At 44.3% G+C, this 21,701-nt stretch overlaps 1 protein-coding gene across 18 annotated transcripts in view; it reads left to right on the plus strand.

Moving 5' to 3' along the window:
- Positions 1-21,701, plus strand: part of trpm3 (transient receptor potential cation channel, subfamily M, member 3) — a 117,584-nt gene that overhangs the window by 69,912 nt on the left and 25,971 nt on the right. For all 18 annotated transcript variants that reach the window (XM_084025738.1, XM_084025739.1, XM_084025729.1 and 15 more), the window contains exons 7-9: positions 8,476-8,650; positions 9,215-9,338; positions 18,159-18,231. In XM_084025738.1, coding sequence (XP_083881864.1) covers positions 8,476-8,650; positions 9,215-9,338; positions 18,159-18,231 — 372 coding nt within the window. The remainder of the gene's footprint in view (positions 1-8,475; positions 8,651-9,214; positions 9,339-18,158; positions 18,232-21,701) is intronic.

The following is a 21,701-nucleotide window of genomic DNA, read 5'->3' on the forward strand; positions in this document are numbered from 1 at the left end:
ATGGTCACAGTGTCAAGCAGTTTCACGACTCAGATCTCACCTTTGTCGACACCGTTTATGTTCACGCTCAGACCTTCCGCTGATGCTCACCGATAAGGACTTTATACGGTTGTTTATTGTCTCTCACAATGAAACTGGGCTGTTTTTCCTCCTAAATATTTTCTTCCGGGGTTTAAGAAATGTCCCTGAGGTTGACGGGATTCACAAATGTGCTTCCTTCTTCGTTAATCATCCAGTCATGTGACCTATGGACTTCCCTTTGTCATCCTATGCCTGGACTCATACAAAAGGGGCTGGGGAGGCAAAGGGACGCCCAGTGGTCAAACGAGCATCTGACCATTCACATGATGGGAACGCACGCCGCCTTCCCTGATTTAACCATCATCTGAACACGTGTATCTACTGATGAAACAAGCTGATAGGTGTGTAACTGTTTATCTGCTGCTAATGATCCACTCTGACACTAAACCTCAGCAGTGCCTGAGGTCACACTGCTAATCAGCTTCAGCTTCATAACCCTGCTGCCTCTGGAGGTTAAGCACTGTTTCAGATCCATAACTGTTCTTGTGAAGTAGTGATTTTTGTATGTGCAAGTTTTCCTTCTTTTGTTGAATATTAAACAGAGAGCATGCGATGAGAATCCAGCTATTTTTATTCTGAAACATGATCATAAAGCTAATTTAAGATCACCTCAGTATAGACGATTAAAACACAGACATGACTCCCAAAAAGGTTTCCAGGTGAATGTGCAGCCCCAGTGTGTGTTAATGTGTCCGTGTGTCTGTATAATGTCCTCTACCTTATTGTGCGTACACCTTCCACAACCTGAAGGCTTGGCAGACAAGGACCATTTCTTGATTACCTGTCCACAGTCAATCTAGGGGGGGCATCAATTTTCCTCACAGCGGGGCTCCTATGGGACCCACCAGTAACCTGCAGGGTCCTGTCAAGCAAAGGAGGGTAACGAAGGAAAAGAGGAAAAGGAGCGCTTTAGTTTGAGTGGTTTAATATGTGGGTTACAGACCACACGGAACCACACGCTTCATCCTTTTTTCTTCCTCCCTTCTTTATCTTTACAGTCACACACGATGCACACCAACACAAGATGAAAGAAGTGCGGTGGATAGATATGTGTAATCTCCCCCTGTGGTATTTTTGTGATGTCTGGGCAATCCTGTAGCTAATCCTTCTGTGCCTGTGTGTGATTTTTCATGCAACGGCTATCACCACGCGAGTGTCGGAAATGCTGTAGCAATTAAATTGGCTTCACGACATTACAACACAGCTGTGTGTTTTTCTTAAAATATGTGAATCATTTCTATACAAACAGGTCTGACTACGCTCTAGATATTGCTTTGATATGGCAGACAATGTTTTAACACATTTTCTAGGTCATGATCATATTACTGAAGCGTTTCCTGTTGCCAAAAGGTATTTCACATTTCCCCTTGCAAGCCACGGCAAGCACCATTGGCAGCTGTCAAATCCCATCACTGGAGCAAAGTTGGGCACTTCCTAAACCTCTTAACACCACCGCTGGTGACAGGATGTGTGCCCTCCGCATACCTCCAGTCTCTGCCGAGTATTTGAAGTCGTGGAAAGGTGTCGCGTCGTGTGGTTCTGTGGGCCTCTGCGGTGGAAAGTGAAACACGAAACACGGAAGGGACAGCTCTGGCTGCGGGTAAACACAATAGATGGCTTAAGACAGGGAAAGCGGCGTCGTGAGGCTGTGAATGTGGTGGATGGACACGAGCCAGCGCATTCACACGCTAGAGTAAATGTTCAGCGATGTGAACGCACGGCGCTCTCGTGACACTCGGACAGACGTGGTCAGAGATGCAAATGAGCCTGGATAACCGTGACAGGGATTCGGGTTAGGCAGCGCGGCACGCTTCATGGTAAACAGAAGGACAGAGCTCAGTGCATATGCAGCATTGTGTAGGGTTAGAAAAAATGGTTGCTCATCCCAACACCCTCTCATTTATGGTCTTATTTCCTATTTAACTCATTAGCATCTCCTGAAGATGGCAGACTTCAGCTTCATCTCAAAATCAATAAAAATGATTGGCACCATTCAGCACAGCTCACTCAGCCGCACTGCACATCTCTCTCTCTCTCTCCATGTGGCTACGATGCTTTTTAATTACACACCTGCCTCAGAGAGTTGACAAGTAAAAAGGAGAAAGAAAGGAGAGTGAGAAAATGAAGACACGGGGCAGAGAATTATATAAAGCGGGAAAGGTGTGATGCAGCTGTGGAGGACGCAGGCGGTGAGAGGACGTTACCTCGAGGTGTCTGAAACGTTTTAAAGGCAACGAGAGCAAGCTTCTCTTATTTTCTCTCATAGAAGTGAGCATCCTAAAAAAAGAAGAAAAAAAACATGCATCTTATTCACTTTTTCCCCCTTTTTTTTACATTTAGAAATGTGAAATTGGATGCCCAAAGAGAAATAAACATGATTAATTTGCACTAGTTGAGATGAAGTCCGTAAGAATGAACGAGGCACCTTGAGAGCACCCTCCTCCGTGTCGCTTAAATCACTTGGATTATTAAAACGGTTGCATAAGTGCTCTGTGCGTTGGATGTGTGCGTAGGTGTAGACACGCATGCGTTTTAACTCTGCGTCTGCCGCGTAACCTTCACTGACCCTCCCATAGCAGCGCGTGCATTAATCACAGCAATAGGTAAAAGATGAAGTAGCTCTGGTAATTGAATCCAGGAGCCATAAGGCCTCCCGTTGCAGATTAGCTGTGGCACCGTGACCTCCACCGTGGAGCCGCCCACACACAAGAGGTCGTTTTATTATTATTGGGACACAGGAAGTCAGGAGGGTCGTAATGCCCTTCTCTCAAGCTATAAGTGCCTGGAAAACGAAGGGATCTTTCAAATAAAGCTTCTAATAATAGAATATATGAATTGCTTGGTTCTTCTTTTGACGCATATCACACTGAATCTGGCTTAGATTCCGCTGAATGTATCTGAAAAAGCAATAGAAGCACGGAAATATTACATAGTAAAGCTCATAAACTGTGCCTGATAAAAAAAATGCATGTTCAAAAGCTGTTTACATGTCAACAAGTTAATTCTGCTCCATTAATTACACAATTAATGTCACACAGTTAAAAAGTAGCCAAATCAGCGGCGGCCGGTGGAGCGTCCACAGTAAATACCTCCATCCTTCCATCCATCAATCCATTACCTGGTCCTGTTGAGGGTAATGGAGCCGATCCCAGCTGACAGAGCTGGCGAAGGCAAGGTTGCACCCTGGACAAGTCGCCAGTCTGTCACAGGGCCGACAAGTAGAGACAGACAACCCACTCACATTCACACCTACGGGGCAATTTAGAGGAAAAAAGTTAATATTGTAATCTATTTTGTTGAGTTAGTCTCTTATCGGGACGCTGTGAGTGAATTTATGTTCCCCTGGCAGGCAGCAATGGTTTTATTGTGAAAGATAAGAACCAAAGGAGTAGTGTATAAATATGCTGCTGTTGTTCCAAATTGAGTAAATAAATGAATAAATAAATTCAAAGTACTTGTGTTGTGATGTGCTGCTCTGCTGGCATTAATTTCACTTATTTTTGCACCAAAACTCATGGATTTGTCTCAGTTCTGCTGCTCTCTTCAGCCAGCCTTCGGAGCAATGCATGATGGTAAATAATGCTCGGTTAGTGACCTTCAGTTGTACACTTTAAAAATGAAGTCAAATGGAATCATTCTCTATACATTCGGACACTACAAAATGGTGAAACCTACTATAAAGTGACTTTCAGAGCTTGAGACAATCAATACCATGAGTCACGTAAATTGATTATTTATTCATCTGTTTTTCATGAGCCCTGTGGTCGGTAGTTTGGATGCCAGTGCAGCTGCTCCACCACTGGTTTAACCAGCGGGGCTGAACTGACTCTGTGGGAGTGAATCAGCGTATAAAATATGAACAGGCACACAAGAATGAGTGTAGAGAGCCGGCGTGGGGACGGGAGAAGTCACCGGAGTTCAGGCTTGTTCCTGCACAAATGGACACGAAAATAAAAGTCAAAGAGATAAACATGGAGCGCCAGAGTGTTCAACCCTGTGGTGGAGAGATAAGAGCCGGTCGAGGGTGGAGTTGGAAACGAGTCGCTCCAGCGACACTCTTAGAATTAATGGTGCCAACTTGATCCGTATACCTTCTTCAGCTATTTCTCACAGGTAACCCTGTTTTTGGTCAGAGAGAGTATATCTCAGTGGTTTGTTGAGTGTCCATTTTTACTGTAATTATATGCTATACAATAAACCTGGCTTACTGTAATCCAGCATTTCCACAAGTATATATATTTATTATCGTATTAGTTGCTGATACAAAGTTATTTGAGCTGAATCCAAAAGTGTTTTGGCAAGGACAAGTCTAAAAAACTAACGTACTTGTCATTTAAAATGCTTAGATTAGAATCCTGATGACATTTAATACACTTTATTTGACTCTTTTGGATGATACATTACCTTCAGTGCATTTTTCACACCCACAAATCAATGAGGTAAAACTCTTTTAACCCCAATTTCCCCAGTTGTACTTGTATTTTCCTGATCAATAACACCATTTATGATGCATTCCCTCTGGCTCACGGTCTCGCTACGTTACAACTCGACTAAAACTACTGATAAAAGGATAAAAGATCGGATTTAATCTGAATTCCTGATAGGATGTAAAAAAAATTATACTTTGATGTGAAAACACAACTGAAATCTAAAGTTTGAGGGACGCTTTGCCCTTTTAATGTGCCCTCTGTCCTTTTTGTGCTGTTTCCTGTCGAGCCATGTTGCCTTCACAGAGATGTGAGTGTGTGTGTGTGTGTGTGTGTGTGTGCGTGTGTGTGAGTGTGAGTTATACTTGTTTTATAATTGGTGTGTGTGTTGGTGGGGGGGCTCATACTGTAGCACACCTCCTCCAGTCGCGCTGATACAAAATTGACACATACAAGGACAAACTCGCAGACACACACACACACACACACACACACACACACACACACACACACACACACACACACACACACAGAGGATGAGTCATTGCTGGATCCTGAATTAGGACGATTTAAGCACGTTATGTGTGTCTCGCTAACACCCCTCCCTCCTTACTCCTTCCTCTCCTCTTCACTTCTTCGTCTCCCAGACTGCATGAATATAGAAAGTTGTGGCCGGGGATTCTCATCCATTTTCCCCCATTTTTTTCTGCTGCCTCTGCTTTTTTCCCATATAGTTTCCCCCCTGAGAGATAAGGTGTGGGCTGCGGCACTGGGTTAAAACCATGCATGAGTTATAGAGAGAGGCGGGAGAGGGGAGGGGTTTGCTGTCGGAGGCGTTGGAGTGTGTGAATGGTTACAGTCATTACAAGAACAGGGCCTGCAAAGGCTGAATGGGTTAGAGAGAGACTGTACAGAATGTATAAGGTATTCTGCACAGCGTGTGTGTTTTATGGAATACTGTATCCATAGAATATGCTTTATTGTTAGGTATATTTGGATGAGAAGAAACAGTTAGTGATCTTATCAAGAACATTGTGGCAGCAGCAAAAACAGACAAAAGTATGAATCGTGTTATTCTTAGTGTAAAGTCCTGAGACCCATTTTCAAACCACAATATCCACAACTCACTTTGCACTTTCATAAAAACAACAGAACATCAATTTACTTTTAATTTAAAAGAAAACCAATTGTTATTATTTTGAAAGGAATTACTAAAACCAATCGCAGATAATAAACCACATTTCTTTCTTCTCTAAACATTATTAGTTATGTAATTAATGTCATCTGAAGAAGAAGAGGAAAAAGGTGTGTTTGCACTTTAATTATGTGCATTTATCAGTAAACATATTGATGGAATACAGAAGCGTTGGGTGAAATAAGGACAGAGAAAGACAGACATATACTGCATGGAGACTTTGGCAGAGGAAACACTTGGTAAACTCCAGTAAAAAGCCTTGCATCTTCACTCAGCACGCTAACAGATTAGCTCTCCAGCTATGGGTTCACATTTCCATCTACAACAATAGTCATTCTTCTAAAAGTGCCGACTCATGTAACCACCCTGCGTGTGTTCAACTACTTAGTGTTTTACTTGATATAAAGGGAGAATTCAGGCCACAAAATCTGCCTCCGCAGATAAAATAATCCAAAGGACTCTCGGCTTTCGAACAATCGCAGGATTAAATAAGTGTAAAATTGCAAGTCCAATAGAAGCAGGAGCTGGCAGAGCGTTAACACTATGTTTAGGAATTCAGCTGCCAGTCAATCTCCCGGGGAACGGCGTTGGACTGTGTGGCATTTTTTTAAGTGAAGCCTCCGATTAAAATTCATGTCACGTGTTACTTCCGACGATCCGTAAAAACAATACGTTATACTCCAAATGTCTGTAAAACAAAGAGCGTTTCACACACGGAGAGACTACTCATTGAAGTAGAAAGGCGCTCTCGGTAGAGTCCAAACCTCCACACATCTGTGTCGTGTGATTGAATGAATGCAACCCACAAACGGCCATCCCCCTCCGTCTTCACACAACACCGGCCCGGGCCAGACCCAGTCACAAGCATGAAAGATGTTTTTAGAAAGAGAGGTCTTTGAGGATGCAGCCAGAACCCACCGCCCAAAATATTCTGCAGCAGAATGCGAGACTGGACATGGACAGACATAGAGATGCACACTCACCTGTCACTCACACACTCAAGGCCAATGTCATGATCTTTCTGGTCTCGTCCAGGAAAATTTTAAGGCACAAATAATTGTATTAAATGATAATTTTGGTAACATTGTTGTTGCACCAACAGGAGGTTTTCATGTTGTTACGGTAATAAAGTTCCCTCGTCTGTTAATTAGAAAAACTAACTGTGATTTTGAGGTCAAAAGCTACATAAAAGCTGCCCACTGTTTTGGGATAGTCAGGCAAAAGAGAGCTAATATAATTTGCGGTTTGTTTACTCATGTTTACCTCTGTGTGTGTGTGTGTGTGGGTGTGTGTGTGTGTGTGTGTGTAAGTGTTTGCGTGCTACCAATTATAGCCTTGACACAGCTGTGCTTTCCCCCTCCTCATCTGCTCCTCGGTGGGTTTCAGTTGAACAATAATCTGCTTTGGATACTGCGGCGCTGCCTCCAAAGCTCGCTAGTCATCAATATCAATGCTCCAAGCCGACACAACCGCGAGCTCACACACACACACACACACACACACACACACACACACACACACATAGATGCAGGTAACAGCAAAAAATAGACATCCAAAAAGAAATGAATTTTTTTTTTAATTCAAGTTATTAGTGTTCTCTCTGACATCGTCTGTGGTGATGTACGGTCGTGTGATGCGTTGTGGCACGGTGACGTTTTACCTCTTTGAAGTAGGCAAGGCCCCTAAAATATTCTCCTTATGTAACTGTCCCTGTTGCGAGGCCGCACGGGGCTGTGTGAGGCAAAGCGTAATGGCGGCAGCGGCGGTGGTGGCGGTGGGAACGCTTCTGAATGAGTGCATGTGTGTGCGTATGCGCTTACTGGATATAAGCGTGCATCTGTATGCGCCCCGTCCGCCTGCGTGAGACAGACCGATGCGTTCTCCTCTGTGAATTATGCAGACCCAGGATGGGGGGTGGGGGGGGATCCGGCAGTTACACAGCTTTTGAATTAGAAGAGTCAAAACAGCGAGCAGAAAACACAAGCTGAACGGGAGGGAGAGGAGAACAGAGTGTCTCTAGAAAGAGAAAATGGGGAAACAGGAAGTGAGAAAGAGAGCAGGAAAGGGTGAAGGAAGGAAGGGGGGGTTAGGATTGGATTGAGACCTCCAGAAGGGAAAAGGAACAGGAGAGATTCTGAGGTTCACGGTCTCTTAAAGGTGATGTCATGATGAGAAATGCAGCACGGAAATGAAACAAGAAGCAGGAAAGAGAGGACGACATATTCATATCTACTGTACCTTCTGCTGTACATCGTCTCATGTGCAGAAGAGACAACCTGCTAATTGTGCATAGTTACCCTAAATAGCCTGTGATTAGCAGGCAAGGAGCCATTTCTGTGTGGAACAGTGGGGGGGTTTATCAGTGATCCCTCTCTCTCTCTCTCTCTCTCTCTCTCTCTCTCTCACACACACACACACACACACACACACACACACACACACACACACACACACACATCCGTGTCACAGGAGCGCAGCACAAAGTGGGCTGGTTATTTTTGGTACCAGTGCTTTTTTTTTATTATAAAAACCTCTCTACCATAATTAGAAAGCTCACAGTGTCTCAGCGATACAGTCGTGAGACATCACAGGTGTCACATTTTCACCTCGTTTACACATTTGGACATTTTATTTTTATTTAAAGATCAAGTATTGCTGATGTAATGAAGCCTATTTATTGACTGCTCCTTCTCCACGTTGTTCTTCATCCCCCATTTTCCCTTTTCTCCAATCACCTTCCACCTTTCTGCCGCCGCTTTATTTCATGTCCAGGCATCGGTCAAGGCGTGCCGGTGGTGGCTCTGATCGTAGAGGGAGGCCCTAATGTGATCTCCATCGTGCTGGAGTACCTCAGGGACACACCTCCCGTCCCCGTGGTGGTGTGTGACGGCAGCGGCAGGGCCTCAGACATCTTGGCCTTCGGACACAAATACTCTGAGGAGGGAGGGTACGCTCTCACATGGTGCACATCACGCTGTAATCCAAGGGCAAACACTCTGGAAAGGAAATGACAATGCATAAAACATTCTCCCAAGATACATTCAATAAAACAATCCTGTAATTAATTCACTTTTATATACTTTCTATAACTGTCTGTAGCCACAGTTTCGAGCCCTCGCTTGCTAGTTTGTTAACAAGCGTACCATTTCATGCCTGCTCTGTATGACATCAACATGAATTCTGCAGATATGCAGTTCTTTTTCTTGAAAAACATTTGGAAAGCTTGATGCAATAACCTGCAAAAATGTATCAATATTCTGAAATGTGCTGATGTGTTGCTTTAAAACCACACAGTAAACATGTGGGCTCGTATGCGACGGACGAAAGTAAATCTGCAGAATCGAATCTCAGAGAGGAGAGAGTCGTACTGAGAGCTTCCAGTCAACCTTGGTTTCACTTACTGACAAGCAAATCTAATTTGCCCGCTTCCCCCCTAACTGTTTTATTCTCCTTACCTCTATCTGACCCCACTTCTGACACACTCGTTTTTTCTCTCTCTGTACGTCTGCAGCATAATTAACGAGTCTCTAAGAGACCAGTTGCTCGTGACCATCCAGAAGACTTTCACCTACAGCCGCACGCAGGCCCAACATCTGTTCATCATACTCATGGAGTGCATGAAGAAGAAGGAGCTGGTGAGTGTCACGTTCATAAGTGTGCACGTGCACGGGTGTATTTGCACATGCAGGAAAAGCAAACGTATTAGCAGTATCCGAAAGAGACACACTCGCTCGGACAGTCGGACACACACCATTAAACCACTTTAAACAGGAATATCAGCATTAATTCCAGCTCTGCTGTATAAAGAAGCTCAAAAAGGACAGAAAAAATATGTGAAGGAGGAAGAAATGGATTTGTCAATTGAAGCTTGCTCATCATGAAACTTTCATTAAAGCGATTATTAACCCATCTTTTATGCATGACATGTAATGTTAAGTGGATGTAAATGTATTCAGATGACGTTTGGGACCAAATGGCCTCCACCTTGAGTGTCTACACCCCTTTGGCGGTGGTTAAATCCCAGTCCCTTTAGAGCGCTGTCAGTCAGTGGAGAGGCGGCATTTATGTCTGCATGCGTTGATCACCATGCTTTCTTGCCACAGGCATTCGCTATCAGGCACACATTGGGATTGAAAAGGTGCACAAACAACCTTCTGGTCAGTCACAAGATAATAGTGTAACATCCTCTATGATGCAAACAAACAGCTGGAGGCTTCTCCTGTCTCATCGTTGTACTTACGTATTTACTACTTCTTTGCTCTCCCCTCGATGACTTTTGTACGGGAGGGGAATATTTCCTGGATCAGTGACGGTTGGTCACTGTTGGTTTTCTGCTGTTTGATACAAAGCCACGGTTTCATAACCTACCGTGAATATTTTAACACTTCTCAACGCGGAGGCGGTCTGTAGGTGTTGGAGGATCCTCTCCCTGGTTCACCAGGCGCCTCTCCCTCCATTGCAGTGCACGTTACCAGCTCTGGCAGGTTCGCTTGGGAAAGCCCGGGGTTAAGAGGGCTCACAGCTCCGTGCATGAACTTTACCGCACCCCGGCACAACGGCATTCGAGCGTGGACTTAGTGCCGAGCCCTCTCTCCCTGTAGGTATGGACGAACTCTCCTCGGTGTGAGGTCTGTGGTGATGTCAGCAACCCATCCGACCCTGCAACAGATTGATTTTTACTTTAAAGTCCCAGTCGGCAAGTCCGGTGGATCGAGGGCACTCTGTCAGATTTTGAATGTTTACAACTCTCAGGCTCCTCCCCCACGACCACCGAGCTCCTTTCCCTCGACTTCCTGCCCTTTGAAATCCCTTAGATCACGCCACCTGGTTTTATCACGGGCACCGTCGCCATCTTTCTTTTTTTCCTTCTTTTTTTCCTTCTTTTCCACCCGTGTTTTCTTTTCCTTGGTTGTTTTGGACCTCCTCGTTTCGGTTTTTAACGAGGAATTGGAAGCTTGTTGTTACTTCCCTCCGCCTCCCCCCTGTGATAGTGGAACGACCCGAGGGGGGAGGGGCTCTGTGTGTGCACGAACACAGCCCTGCGTGCTGATTGGACAGGATGATCCGGGCGCTGTCGATTTTTGCAAAACAAAAAACTTTTTTTTTTTTAAACCGGATGATTTATGTTGTTCTATCGGAGCGTAGTGTCGACTCCTCTGAATATGATCAAAAAAATGTTGGGACTTTAACTTGTAGCAACTTTAGGGTGAATATTCCTCCATGTTTTCATATCACAATAGGTCTATATATCACAGAAACACACTGCAATATCAGTTCTTACAATCTCATGTAGCCCTAAAAAAGATACCACAAGTTATTTTATTCTGTCCTTCACTTATTATAACTATTGCAACACACTGACTCACACAAGAACATCAAAAGCATGTGCAGGAACAAGCACGACCACAGCAGCGTAGTGTTCTGCAGGCGGGCCGGCATTGGTCATCGTTGTGCAGCGTGTAAGTGGATTGATTGTGTTGTCAGTGGGGTTCCAGCCGCTGACTGATGCTCACACTGATGGTTCCTCTGAATACAATACTCCAGAGCAGGACAATGTGTGAATCATGCAGCAGGAGCAGCTGTACAGGGCAGATAATCTGATGCTGCCTCTCTCTCTCTCTCTGAATGTCAAAAAACTCTTACCACTGCCGTACTGAAACAGAAACAGAAAATGCTCTTTTCTCTGCCGTTCACTATTAAAATGCAGGCATTTGGGGCTACACTACTCTTCATGTGGCAAACGCAGGGCTACATATCTTATGTGTAAACTCGTCTAATTGATACATCTGTGTGATCACAGATGGCAGAATGCAGCAGCAGATAACAGTGTTCATATCCAGGGTGCTGTACTTCATGTAGTATGTATGAACGTAGAAAGAAGTAGTCATATGCGGCTCATAACCCTAACAATACCATTAAATATTTATCAATGGCGTGAAACTTTGATGGCATAATGTATTCAGTGGAAGCAATCATCATCCTTTGAAAAAGCCAGGTTGTTCCCAGTGAACACATACTGTCGTTATTAGTGCTCATACACCAGGCGACCAGTGTCAAAAAGCCAGTGTTGGTGACGGTTTGGAGAAGCAGAGTGAGATAGATGTCCTCTCTCTGCTGTCTGGGGCCTCTTCCTCTGTCTCTCTGAGCTTATTTCACCAGCCTCCTAGTTATTAGGCCGATAGGCATCAGGGTTCCCTCCTGATCGCACTCAGAACCCCAGTATGCACGAGTTCCCACACATTGGCTAGAAAAAGAGGACTACATGTCGTTCCCAGTGTGGTCAACTGGTTTTAATAGGAAACCAGAACATGTATGCACATATTTCATGTTTCATTTTGCTCAAGGGTGCTTTTCTCTGTTTGTTCACCATCCTCATACGGTTCCCTGGTCAGACTGAACCCCGTTTCAAATCTCAAATATCCTGTGAAGGAACTAGAATGCTATTTTTTCCACATTTTAAAGTTTTTTTTTTAGATTTTTGAACAAAGCTTCAAATGTCTGTCATTATATTTTATGATGTCGAGGTGATTTAAGGGGGGTTGGCGTCTCCCTTATTAGCAAAATGACATAAATTCATCCCCCTTGTAAATCTGCCATACCTGCCATCTCTCCTCTCCATCACCTTGTAGCAGAGCGAGTGCAGGGACAGATGGTTTGTAAAGTCCCAAAAGGACAAAAAGCCCACTAACATCCACTAATATCTGGCTTTTGTCCTCAGTGGGAAAAGTTGTAATCAGCATTCATTCCTGGTCCAAATGACGCTCTGCGGTAGTCACGGGTATTAATCGGCTCATGATCCGGTCGGCAGTGACGGAAACATGACACCTGGGTGGACATGCTCATTATTCCCCCCTTCTCCCCCTGCTTTGTGACGCACAATGAATAAATACAATTAACAAGGATTTGGACTATTAATACAATGTATTAACCTACAAAACACACGACTACATTGTTCTCCTCAAATCCACCAGACTCTTTTTTTTTTTTGTAAAATGACTGAATTGATCGTTTTTCAATCAATTTGGACTTTAGATCTTAGATCTTAAAACTCTCTGGAAATGTTTGGGTCATGGAAGTCGGAAACAGTCCCGAGCAGCCACCACTGGAATCTACTTCTAGTAAAATGTGAATAATATTAGTGTAGCCTGAATTTTACCTCCAACTGTACAGAAATACCGTGTTTAAGCAGAATTAATAGACATGTGTTGGAAAAAGCCGGGTTAATACCTCCTACAGGGATGCAGTTATACCATATTGGTTCTGTAGTACCGGTATACCAATTATAGACGCCCTGTGTTTACCCTCCAAAGTCAAGTACTGTCAAAACCATGTTAACACTCAGGTCAGGAGCCGGGTCACAGATCCATTGAACTGCCTCGTTCATAGCTGGCAGCCAGTCTGGGTTTATCCAGGGTCGGAGCAGCGGTATGAAAGGTGTGTGTGTGTGTGTGTGTGTGTGTGTGTGTGTTTGTCTGTGTGCCAGTTGGCCTGCGCTTTTCTTTTCTGGCTCTGCAGCAGGAAAAGCCAAAGAATGGGAGGAAATAACGGACTAAGGTGAGTGGCTGGGATGATGTATGTGAGCGGGAGAGTGTGTCTCCGCTCGGTGTCTTAACACCAAACCACTTTTCTATCGATTTCCGTCGAGCTCCTGTGATCTGGATTGTTTGCTGTAAGGTGTTCATAAAGCTGAGTCCCAGTTGTTCTTAAATCAGGCTTTTTTCTCGTGTTGACGTTCCGATGACGTCGTACATTATTAGTACAATATTATCGTTGATGTAAATGTTGTCTACAACCAATAGGTGCACCTTTTCACCAAACAGGAAGCCACAAGATCAACTATCGTGCTCCGTCTCTCTACATGTGTGTCTATTGATATGATTGAAGCCTACAATTTTTGGCTGAAACATACAGTTAGCTCGTACGCTAACAGCACTCCAGTAGCTAATGTTAGCTTGCAAGTAGCCTCAGACTTTAGTCGTTAAAGAGTCTTTTCAAAGTCTCCTAGGAAGAGAGGGCGTGTCTTGCCTTTTCCTTATTTTCAGCATGTTGGTTGATCCATGTAGACATTTTGAGCTTGAGTTATATCCCTGTTTATTAAACAGAGGGCGGTTTATGCTTTATGTCAACAGGCAATAAACTTGCAATCTGTTGTATTTGCACATTTTCTCCTTCTTCAAAAGTGGAACAGGAGGTTTTATTCAAGTCTTAGACATTTTTTGACTTGATTTTGACATTTCAAAATGCCAAATGTTGCTGTGAAGTCAGATTAGCAGTACATTATGAAACTGAGAAGTATATCTTGCAGGTATAAACAACAGTGCAGAGTATTTGGTCTAATTCAGGAGTTTTCTGGATCCTCTGCGGGTGAAAAATGTAGAGAAAGATAGACGTTTAGGTTCAAAGGCAGACGGGGGAGAGAAGGGAAATCATTTTGAAGCCAATCAATAAATAATGTGAAAGCTCTCCAGTTTGACGTCGGGTAACAGATGTAAGGTATGCAGATTTTAAAAGTGCAAAAGAGTACTAAAAGAAAGCAATATCATTTTGTCTGGATGTAAGGGTCTTGTATTAACATCACTTATCTTGTTTCTTTTATCGCTTAAAGGTGGAACAATTACATATAAATGTTAAACAAGCGCAGTGAAAAGATTACAGGCTGCATGTGAACGCCTTTAAATCTCATCAAAGCCGGTTGTCTCGTAGCTCGTATTTTGCTAGAAATGTGTGAATCCAATTCTAGGTCTAATTAAGAGAAAAAAGAGCCTCATTCTACCTCCCCCTCTCTCCCTCTCGGCCCCTCGCTCTTCATCTGCGAGGGGGGTGGTCGAGATGATTCTTCTGGTATCTCCTAGTTTGCTATGAATAATTGAGTGTAGAATAGTCCTTATATGTTTAATTCGGATTAAATATTGAGGAGGAAGGACCGACGCTCCACGTTCCTCCCTGACAAGAGAAGCTAAGAACGTGTAGGAGGACGATGAGGAGGGTGAAAGAGTGACTCAAATGGACCATGAGAGGAAGGGAGGGTCAGATTTAAGAGAAGGGAGTCAGAGAAGGGAAACAGATGTGGTTCGGAGGGAAAGAAAATGTGAAAATGACGAGAAATATGCAAGAAAAGAGACAATATCTCATCAGCAGGGCAGTTTATCCGTTTCGAATTTCATGAATATGAATCTTTCTCTCCTCTGTTCTGCTAAAACCTGTTGGTTTAATGTTTACTCCACAAAAGTAATAAATACGCGTGTTAATATTTCATGCCCAAATTCCCACAGATGAAACCATTAGGAGAGCTCTTTTCAGATGTGAAACCGCTCACCATTGTTAATGCATGGAGTGCGGAGGACGCGCTGGGAACCCGTGTGGGCTGCACGAGTGCGAGTGTGGGGGTCCGCCGTGTGTCTCGTACAGTATTTACATGCCTCCGCCTGTTAAATGAAGATGAATGTTCTCCAATCAGCTTGGCTCGCTGCAGCGTGAAGAGTGGTTTCCTGATCCTCTTCTAAGCTCGTAGCTTAGCCTCTCCGAAGATGTGGGAATCCTCCGATAGATCACGCTGAGAGAGATTGCCTCTTTTTTTTTTTTAATATCTGTCGTGGATTTGTCAACACTGAATCTCCCGCTCCTTCGTTCCTTCCTTTTGCTTGACACATGCTTCAGCTTCCCCGCTGCCTCACGTCTATCCTCCTCCACTCCATCCTCTTATCATTCCCTCTCTCTCCTCTGTTCCCGTCACCAGAGAGATGGAGTGTGACAGAGACGAGGCAGTGCCTCGCATGTTGACCTTTGCTTATAGTGTCATCATTAAGGGCGTTCAGCATTTTTAGGATATGTATGTACGTCGGTAGGGCCGGTTCGTACCACGCGTTCACCCTTTCGATAAACTTGTTTGCTCGCTGTAAGCACTCGAGCACCGTTGCTTGCTCAAGAGGACGAGGACAGACGGGAGAGAAGCAATCTGTTTGCCTCCTGCACACACTTATTGACGACCCCTCTGAGATCGCCGGGATTCAATTAGCAACCTTGCGTTGTCTTAGAGGTTGCGTTGCTTCCGGTACCGTCGAGCCTTTATGATAACAGGACGCAGACATCCACAGGGGTCACCTTGGAGGTGTGATGGGAGGAAGAGGAGAGGGAGGAGGAAGTAAGAGGAGGGGTGGGGAGGGTAGCATGCCAGTGGGAGGTTGTTGTGAGATTAGTGGTTGCAGGTGGGGGAGCAGAAAGATGATGGGTGGATGAAAAGGAGTGGAGATGAAGCCTGAAGAGAGAGAGAGGGGGGGAGGAAACAATGGCAAACGTCTTTTATAATCATCATCTTTCCTCTATCACACTGTCATCCATCTTTACTCCCGAAGGCAGCCAAGAGCTGTGTGTGTGTGTGTGTGTGTGTGTGTGTAAGTGAACTCTCCATTCTGCTACATAGTGGATTAAACATGAGCCCCACCTTTCAAATTATAGATTTGTTATTAGCTGATCTCATTAGAAAATGCAGGTTTCATACATGTAGCTTAACCTTTAAGAGTGACTGACGCACACACACAGAACAAATCCCACTCCATCTTACACACACACACACACTCACACACACACACACACACTCGGTAGGATCACAGTATTGTGTGTGTGTTGCAGCAGATGGCTCTCTAAATGTGTTGTTAACATCTATTAGAGTGAAGGCAAAGATTCATTCTAGCAAATGATAATCTAGCCACTGGCTGCACCATCCCAACACACACACACACACACACACACACACACACGCTTTAACTCAACTCAGAGAAGCACATGAACACACATTACACACTGCACCGGCGGCTCATTGGTGTCCCTGCTCATGGAGTCCTCAATCGATACCTTCACATCCCATTGCACTCCTATTTCACCTGGAGAAAGACCTTTTGATTACACAGCCTCCCAGTGACCGCCACACACACACACATTTAAGCTCACACACACTTTGGTGCTCCCCTTGTTAGTGATTGAACCTTCCACCATTCTTGTTCATCGGCAATAAACGTGACAAATTCTTGCGAAGAAGGCAACGAGTTCCAGCCAATCGGAGGCGGAGGAGGACGGGTCTTTGCGGATTTGCAGGGTGGAGGGAGAGAAAAACCAAACTACTATAAATAACACGCAGTGCGACTGCCAATGGCTGTGAAAGAGGTAATTTGGCATGCGGATGAGAAGGCCCTTCAACATTTCCTTAAAAACGCTACCCGGTTGCCTCACGTCGCCTTCCCCTGCGTTACGTGATGTCACACTCTGAGGGAGGAGCCAACATGCCATCAGTATATGGTGAACAAATGATGGAGGACCCAACATAAAAGATACTGTAAATCCTCAGTGTTAATTGAATTACTTTTGTGCATTTAGATCATGTGAGAAGAGGGGGGGAGATGGAGGGAGGAAAAAAAGGGGGGAGTTGCAGCATTGCCCCAAGGGAAAGCAGCGGCAGCAAAGCCCGCAGATTTCCCGGAGCTCCACGAAATGAAGCCATTTAGAGTGGGGGTGGGGGGGGATGGGCTGCAGGGAGGAGAGGGGGGTGGGAGGAGACGGATGGGTGGATGGAAGGATTAGAGGGACTAGCTCGTCAGGCATTCAGAACACGCGTTCTCCCGCACACGACTCCCACAAGGTGCCCTTCACGCGTGCACACACGCCGGCGTGTACGCCCACACGCGTGCTAACGGCTGTGTGTACACGCGCCCGCTGTGTTTTTATAGAAACCACACAAAAAAAAAAATCCAGAAAAGCTGCCCCACTTCTCAGATTTTAGCTCTCAGCGGACGTTGGCTTTCATCCATCACACCATTAGTTCGTTTCACGCAGGATATAAAAAATGCAGCCAAAAGACATGTCAGACTACACAGACGGAGGCTTGGAGTGGCCGGAAATATTCTTAAGACACAGCAAACAGAAAAAGAACAAAATTTGGTAATGGCGAGCGTTATTAGGTCATAGTCATCTCTCTCTCTGTGTTATGTTTCCACTCTCGCTCTCTTCTCTGTGAATCCCTTCGTTCCTCCCTGAACAAGTGTATGTGAGAGTTTTGTGGTGTTCTCTTCTTCACAAGGAGGACAGAAGAGAGTCTGAAGAGGAGATACACTGCATGACATCAGAGCCAAACAACACCTCTCCTCTCCTCCTGCTCCTCAGCTTTCTTTTTAAATAAGAGCACACGCTCTCAAAAATAGAAATTTTAAAACGCTGGTTTAATTGATAACATCACTTCAGGGCCAGAGTATTATCATCGTACATGCTGACTCACTGGGATGGTGCTGACACACTAAATGCATTGGGACCATAATTAGTTGTATCAATTAACCCTGAGTTAACCCTGCTATGACTTCAAAATGGCTGCTGTGAAACGGGACTATAGTCGACTTTCAAACTATTTGGCTGGTGTAGAATGAACGCACCTGTTTCCTCATGAATCCGTCTCCCTCTTTGTCTCTCAGATAACCGTTTTCCGGATGGGGTCGGAGGGTCATCAGGACATTGACCTCGCCATCCTCACTGCATTACTCAAAGGTGGGTGTGTGCATGTGTGTGTGTGTGTGCATGTGTGTGTGTGTGTGTGTGTGTGTGTGCTGGAGCATAGAGTGGCTTCTGTTGTTTTTTGGAAGTTTCTGTGCATAAAAGGACTATCCCAGTTTAGTAGTTTGGTTTTAGTATGGTTTTACTTTTCTAGTTCATAGATCATAGCTCGGGAATAAAACATAGACATCTGTGCTTATTTTTTCTCTCTCTCTTGAAGCTCCATTAAGCAACCTTGCAGCATTAAGTCTGATATTATCGGAGCTTATGAAGCAGTTTTTGAAGAAACAGTGTGCCTTTTATATGAAGTCCTCTTATCACCACTTCAGTTTGGACCACAAAACACTCCTTTCATTTGCTAAATATTTATATCACGTCTGGCACATAACCACTTGTGAAACAGCACTACCAATTTGCAGTTATTAGTTGCATCAATCAAGATAGAACTTCTTTTTTTGTGAGCTTAAGGGGAGCTTTTTGGCAGAACTCTCCTCATCTAACACTTCGTAAGACAAATTTATTTCACCAAAGATGAAAGTATGCCTTTAAATGTCAGGAGGTTTTGACCTACCAGCCATTAAAGCCCTGTCAGACATGCTTGCTTCGAGTTCAGGTTTCCTACTTTGTATGCAAATAAATCACAACAACACCTGCAGAATAATCAATTAGCATGAGCACAGCTTCTCATTATGCCGTGTGGCCAGAGACGAGTGATTACAGGAAGACACTTACAGTCACAAATGAGTTCCCCAATAATCACTTTTGAGGGGGAAACATACACTGCATGCTGTTATCAACCATCAACTTCTCATTTCTACACAAATGCTTCCAGTGTGAGCAGAATCCAGAGTATTATCTTAAAGAGCAGCAGACAGGCCGTGTCACACGCAGCCATAAAGGGGTGTTACAGTCGTTGCAGACAAGCGAAATGATTTAAAGCCTCTTATCTATCGTGGTTTTCCCCTCCACATATCACACTGCAACACATAAGATAATCAATCAGCCTGTTAAGCAGCATGCACAGACCTAAAGCGTGACACAGTGAGCAACCCTTACACTGTAACTAATTGTTATGCATTCCTAAGAGAAGGAATTGGACCAAATTGAGTAACAAAATTGAAAATTCCTCAAGTGCAAACATAACAATTAAACCCAACCACCTCATCCTACCTTATTTCCCACTTCAGTGTTTCCCATGCCCCGGCCGCTCCCTACACACACACACACACGCACACACACACACACGCACACACACACTCACGGATCCATACTTTCGATTGGTTTTGCAGGATTGCATTGATCCCGGCCTCCTCAAGGAGCACAAAGCTCGCGCCGCCTACTGGAGTTTGCACACATCCACATGCATATGATGACTACCAGTGAACCATTTCATTCCACGGCGACGAAACAAGTTTTGAGAGCGAGGAAGTGACAGAAGAACGCGTTTAGCATAATTTATGTGCAGCAGTCGGGATGCATGATTTCTGTTGCACCACTCAGATGTTCGTCCCCGGCGCTCCTCGCTCTCCTGCCCCGTTACTCTCCCCGTGTATACACATCTCACTCATCTTATTCTATCGACTCCATCTGTCGCTCTGTCGCTTCACGTTTTGATCCCCCCTTTCTATTCATTTCATTTCACATTGTGACAGGAACGGCATGCAGATGAATGGCTGAAAAGAGGAATGGGAATCAAAGACGGAGGAGATGAAAAAGGGAAAAAGGGAAATGGAAAGGAGACGTGAAAGAATGAGAGGGGAGCACTGAAGAAAAGGGGTTAGGGGTTGCTTTATGATAAACAGCATGAGGGTCATTTTACATGCAAGTCTCATTCTGCAGCCCGTGAATGAGACGCGTTAAGGCTTTTAGTGTAAAATGAAATCAGTCACATCCTGCCTGAGAGCTTTTTAAAACACTGGATTAGACTCCTGAAGAACTAAGCTACTGCCTGCAGCTCAACAAGGCACGGCACAGTTAGGAATACACGGCGAGGGGAGAACAGAGCAAAAGCTGGAGGAGAGAAGAAAAAAAAAGAATTAAAGGAGTCAGTGTGTGAGCCTGTGTGAGAGCGATTTGGAAGTGGGAGCAGGAAGGAATCTGCAGCAAAAAGACACATGGTGTAACAGCGGGGAGTTTAGGGTAATTGATGGTCTGCTGTCTGAAGCAGTCAATATCTAGGAAGATTGGGTCCGTAAAGTGAGTTGGCTGCAGTTCAACTGCAGGCAGGCCGAGTGAAACCGCAGGCCTTTGATAAAGCAAGGCCGCCCTGCCTTCACACGGACACATATCTCCCCCGAAGCTCTTATTAATAGGCTCTGCATCTTATTAACAGGGCTGTGTCTGAACTCACGCCATTAAGCTGCACGGGCCTTTTAAGACGTAGAGAGCAAAGTGGAAAGCAATGATACTTCTGTGCTTATTAAACATCACACAGCCTTTGTCCTCACACGGCGGATTTATATTATTATTATGATGATTTATGTTCCAGTGGATTTCTCTAAAGGCCCAGATGAATTGTTGCCTCGTCTTTTTCATTATTCGGTTAACTCTTCTCATTGTGGAGGTAAATTATTAATGTGAACAACAGGCTTTGCTTCTGTTCCATCTGGTCAAGTGCAGCTAAAACTACAACTACTTTATTGCAGCATATTCAACAGCATTTTACAGTGAAGCTATTTTACGTTGTATTATACCGTGCTCATCAAAAGAGAGGTTGGTTTATGGTTTTACTGTCCCTCTCCGTCCCCGTTTCATTTTATGCTGCCTCTGAGTGTTTAAAATGCATCACCTCCAATAACATTATATCTCTGTTGTCTGCGCTCCTATAGGACGTACCTAAATTAGGACACATTAATCTACATACTGGGGCCCCGTTTCACAAGTGTCTAGAGGCTGAGATGATCATAAAACCCAATCATAATAATATCATGTGATATTAAATGAATCTAAAGATGTCCGCAACAATAATTACAGCTTAAATGGAAACAAACAAACAAAGCAGCCCTGCATTGTGAGAGTATCTGCAGATTAATATCAGGCAAAATGTCCTTTAGAGAACAGCAATGACAGGCATCAAAGCTATCACAGTGATGTCAGAAGTGAAGATGAGACACGAAGATGAAGAAGGCCTTATTTCAGCAACGCCATCCAACACTTTAAAAAAAAAAATCAGTCAGCATACCCTTGAATCTTTTTACTTCTCTGCTCTACTTGATCTAGTATTACATTAAGCAAATCAGATCTGTCAGATAGGCTTTTTTTATCTTCTTCTCTTTGTGAGTGTCTTTCAGGGTGGCTGAAGTCTGAAAAAGTCAAGCAGAAATAAAATATTAACCCTTTTAGATCGCATCATATCGTGCACCTTTTAACAATAAATGCCGAAAAACAAATCTGTTTGAAAATCCAATATATTCGTCTTCCTGGAATACAATCATGACATCCGTCATCCGGATCTCTGCACAGCT

Source organism: Eutrigla gurnardus, assembly GCF_963514095.1.
Source record: "Eutrigla gurnardus genome assembly, chromosome: 13".
NCBI classification, from domain to species: Eukaryota; Metazoa; Chordata; class Actinopteri; order Perciformes; family Triglidae; genus Eutrigla; species Eutrigla gurnardus.